At 40.3% G+C, this 5167-nt stretch overlaps 1 protein-coding gene across 1 annotated transcript in view; it reads left to right on the top strand.

Moving 5' to 3' along the window:
- Positions 1 to 3608: 3608 nt before the first annotated feature.
- The window catches only part of LOC145393551 (fatty acid-binding protein-like), a 13755-nt gene continuing 12196 nt past the window's right edge, over positions 3609 to 5167 (top strand). The window contains exon 1 of the mRNA XM_080267701.1: positions 3609 to 3715. Coding sequence (XP_080123827.1) covers positions 3609 to 3715 — 107 coding nt within the window. The remainder of the gene's footprint in view (positions 3716 to 5167) is intronic.

Raw genomic sequence — 5167 nt, 5'->3', positions numbered from 1 at the left:
CATCCCTCCATCTCCTCCTCAGTCTTCCCCTCCCCCTCATCCACATACGCGCTTCTAGTCAGTATCCCAAACTCCAGCCTCTCCACATGACCAAACCATCTTAGAGTATTTGTCTTAACGATTTCAGTCATATACTCACATCAGCACCACAATGTTCCTTCACTTTCTCGTTTGTCCGTCTGTCTTTCCATATAACTCCACATGCTCCTCTCAAAGTCTTACCTAAACTAAATAAAGTCGTTTGGGGTTAGAAAGAACAGAATAAAGTTTGCGTCCCCGGACTGTAGAGGTTATGTAATAAAAAAATTAAAAACAGTACTCAGCGCATGCCTCAGCCAAGGTTTCAAAGTACAAGGTCAAATTGCATCTGTTTTTATTTTAACCCTGACAAAAGGTCACTGTTCTATGAAATGAAAGGGCTTTCTACAATGAAACTTATGGTCTTGGTTCCATGTATGTAGCAGCCGTGGCTCAGTGGGTTAGAGCGCTCCGCTCTGACCGAAGGGTCGGAGGATCGAATCCACCCAAGGGTCATTGGTAGACATCAGGAAGGGCATCCAGTCATAAAATGCTACACGCTCCAGTCCAGAAGTCCTCTACCCAGGGGCAACGCCTTAGCCCTTCGGGGATACTTGGCGTAAAATCAAATTATTATTATTATTTTTTGTTTGGTTCCATGTTTCTGCCTTGTGGCATTCGTGATACTTATAATTTAGTGATTTTCATGTTTTCCATAATATTTCCCTTATCCCTTCTTCGTCTAAAATCTATTAACCTGTTCCTCTGAGAGTCCTCAATCATTATTCCAAATTTGGTGCAATTCCATCCTATAGCTTTTTTTTTTTTTTTTTGACCTTGCCCTTCCCCTTTGAGTTTTCTCGTTAAAAATTTAAATTATTCGTTCCTCTGATGTCCTGGGTCATTATTTCAGATCTGTTGCAGTTCCATCCAACACTTTTTCCATGATGTTGATTATATGCAGACAGACAAACCCAACCATGCACATAACCTCCTTGACAGAGGTAATAAAACACTGTCACGAGAGAGAGAGAGAGAGAGAGAGAGAGAGAGAGAGAGAGAGAGAGAGAAGGGAAGCCACCCAGAAAGCTGAGGAATTAAAAAGTTAAAATGCTAACTAATTGACCGGTTCACAAGGCACCAAAACTTAGGCAAGATTTTGAGTCCCTCAGCTCTTCCGTCGCTTGAGGAAAAATTTTTATTATATTTTAATTTTCACTTTATTAACCTTACAGAGTAGCGAGAATATTTTGTTCTCTTTCTTTCTTCTTATTATTCTTCTAGTTGCAGCAGCAGCAGCAGAAGTATCGTAGTAGTAGTAGTCGTAGTAGTAGTAGTAGTAGTAATAGTAGTAGTAGTAGTACTACTACTACTACTCCTACTACTACTTTTTTAAAATCACCTCCATCCATTGGGGAATTGTACTGTGAAGATCAAAACCAACCTTCTTAATATAGTTCACCATTTGGAGTTGTAATGTGAAGGTTAACACTATCCCTCATATTACAATCCGCTGGCCCCAAGCACGCCAAAGGCTGTGGTTACCAACCATGTATTATTACTATTATTACTCTATTTTATATTTATTTGGCGGGTATGGATTACGCAGCTACTGTGGTCAAGAGTCGCATAGACCAGCGACTCCAATAGTTTAAAGTCTTTTTCTACACTGTAATATTAATAAATATAAAAAAAAAGTAATAATAGTAATAGTTGTTGTTGTTGTATAGTAGCAGTAGTAGTAGCAGTAGGATTGCGAGTTAGGAAAATTCTTATTTCTGATTTTCACTTATGAATCATTCCGAGAAGCGAGATATCTGAACAATTTCACTCTAGCTACGGGGTGATTATTATTTTAAAGCCTCTCAAGAAGCACGATATTTTAACCTTGTTGTCTCTATTTCCATGCAGTTTTATTCGCCCTAGTAGTGGCTTCCCGTCCTCCAAGGGGTTTAATATCTTCATACTTTTTACAGGTTAAAATTCAAGAGAAGGTTGGGGTTTGCAGCTTCCATCATGTCACTGGGGCCAGCGACTGATGACTTCTTCAAATGTCTGAACCAAACCTTAACTGTATATAAAGGCGGTATTTTCGTCTGCTAAGGAGATTTCGTAACAGCTCTTCCTCGGCGACTTAGCTTGCTTTATTTACCTTAACCCCTTTGCTATGGTGACGCTTTTATATTTTATTCTTGCTATCTCCCAACTGTTTTCTTCGGCTTTAGAAAGACTTTTCCAACTGGAGGGGTTAGATGTAGCCTTCATTGACCTCTACCCTTCCAGAAATCTCTTGTAAGTACAAACAAATCGTTTCGTAGTAAGATTTAAATGAAAATCATGTACTCGAGCTGAGGGGTTGATATAATTTTGTCGCTCTGAATAACTATGCTGCTAATGAAAAGATGAAAATAATAAAAATAAATAAATAAATCGCCGAGGACGAAGTGTTATTAAGTCTCTCTACTCGCTTAGAATACGAGCCTCAGAGTTCCGATAAAGTATCTTGATAACGCTCTCGGGATATGGGCAGCAGATAAGCGAGAGTTCAGTATTATCGACGCACAGAGAGAGGCGCCACTTCAGACCAGCTCTAGCCTAAGGACGAGACACACACGCCGTTACATAGTTCTATATCGTGGCTCTACCTAACTCTACATCGTAGCTCTCCGTAACTCTACATCGTGGGTCTACATAACTCTACTTCGTGGCCCTTCATAATTCTACATCGTGGCTCTACATAATTCTACATCGTGGCTTTACATAGCTCTACATCGTGGCTCTACACAACTCTACATCACTCGTAACTCTACATCACAAGCTTGGGATTACAGCCGGAACCTCGTGAATACCTCTAAACCTTAGGATACAGGTGCAGGGACGTTTATTTTATCGTATTTCTTCGCTATTTCTAGACGGTATTATTCACCAGGTGCTACATAACTACACATCACAAAACCAAGCTGGTGCATACGGCCAGATCTTGTGAATAATTTTTAGAACGTAGAATACAGGTCTAGAAACAGATCGCAAACTCCCTTCCTTCAACCTATTGACGTCTCTCTCTCTCTCTCTCTCTCTCTCTTTCTCAGCAGTATGGAGCGAATGGAGACAAGAGACCGGTTAGAGTGAACAGATGAGAGTGAGGCGGTTGAAAAGAAAAGGAGAGGGAGAGGGAGAATGATGTGGAGAGATAAGGTTCAAGAGTGTATGGGGGAGGGCGGTGTGGCGTGGGAAGGTGTGTTATGACTGAAATGTTTGGAGTTCTTTTCTCGAGGCCACCCTTTACTGGATGTTGCGTCAGGCAATTAATGGGTACACAGATAGGTAGAAAGAGACAGACATATAGATGAGGATAAAGATAGATAGATAGACAAGTAGGTAGGTAGACTGATACACAGACAGTCTGACTGATATAGCTAGACAAACTTTACAGCAAATGATATCCTCTTAACTAAACACATTGTTGATCAGTAAAGGTAAACAAATCCTTATATTCTTCCAGCAACCCACACACCAGTTTATTCACTTGAGGAGTGGCATCTGTTCTTTTGGCGGTTAATCAGCTGAGTACGCGGAAGGAAACACACAGGATGTTGATCTTAGGAGCAGTTATGGTTTTTCTCATCCTGTCCCTCATGAAGGCCTACGTCATGGAGATGGAGGAACGAGACGCGCGTCTTTTAAACGCAACTCTAAGGTAGGTCACAGCGTCATATTCTAAGCTGCACTGGAGGCTCCTCGTGGCGATTTATCGTGCATATTGCATCTCATCATTCTCTTGCATTTTTTTTTTTTGTTTAAGTTGGTTTTAATATCAATGTAGTTTGCATCAACAACATACAACAGGACACTGAGATTTAATGTATAAAATAAATTGCTGAGGATGAGCTGTTACGAAATCTCCAAAGCCACTCACAATACCACCCTTTGTGCTAAGATTTACAGACTAAAGGGATTCCATCTCAAGGCAGTGGTTGAAACAATACTTCGCTGTTTGCATAAAGACATAAATCTCCCACTGAGAGTATGTTTCAGTGCTTTTACTTTTTTTTTTTTTTAACACTATCTCCACACTATTTTATTCCCCCTTTGAATTAACTCATACGTCTCCCTGGGTTATAGGCAATCACAGCTTTTAGTCTATTTCTGCATCGAAATGTTCAGTAATGATTTTACGTTTTAGTTACCCCCACAAAATTTTACTTGCCTGTAGGACAACTTGCATGTCTCAGAGGTAAATACTCCATCTCAGTATATAATTTGTCTCAGTACATTTGTAATCCACTTCCACATAAGAGCCTCGTTTTGCCAAGAAACACAATGAAACCCAATCTAAGACATGCTATCATCCCTCAACCAAATCTCGCATAGCGCAATACGTAGTTTTAGACTCTGCATCTACGGCTATGTGCAGAATTTCCTCAAGAGGTTTGGGGAAGAAAGGAGAGTTACTATACAGCCTCGTGGTTTAGTGGTTCGAACGCCCCAGTCAGAGTGACGGCCTTGCATGGGTTCAGTCCTCAAGAGATGACCGAAGGTTTATCGATCATGTAATGCCATAAGGGAAGGGACTTATCACTTATCTTTAAATGTACTGAACTACGGTAGCCTAACCTGGGTCCCTTAGACCTCGGGGGGAGTAATATGGGATTGGCTGTTATATCTCTTACCGTAAACTAGGACGGTGACACCAAAACAAGACCATTATACTTAACAGCCGTCATTTCATTACACTATAATAACTCCCCTTTTTCAGTAAGTACAGCCGTTTCGTAACAGCAAGGCATGCAGTACAAAAGCATGTGTCTATAGCTGTTCAGCAGATCACCCCTCCATTAATGATATACAGATGTTTTTCTTGCTCATCGATTTATAGTACTCTCTCTCTCTCTCTCTCTCTGCACCGAGGCTATCAATGAAACCAACAAAATAATTGGATCCACTGGCAGGTCATTCAAAAATAATTCGGAAAATATTATCCTCGCGTTCAATAATTCCCTAGTACACCCACACTTGGAATATTGTATCCAGTTCTGATTCCTTGAAAAAAATAAGAGTACACTGAAGGGCGACAAAATTTTTACCTGAAACAGACTGAAGAAAAAAATCATACTAAGAATCATACAATAATTGAATTACGTGAGGAAAC

Source organism: Coenobita brevimanus, chromosome 24, assembly GCF_032717465.1.
Source record: "Coenobita brevimanus isolate Jiangsu-jjx chromosome 24, ASM3271746v2, whole genome shotgun sequence".
NCBI classification, from domain to species: domain Eukaryota; kingdom Metazoa; phylum Arthropoda; class Malacostraca; order Decapoda; family Coenobitidae; genus Coenobita; species Coenobita brevimanus.
Note: the sequence above shows the minus strand (reverse complement) of the source record. Positions and strands in the feature narration are given on the sequence as shown.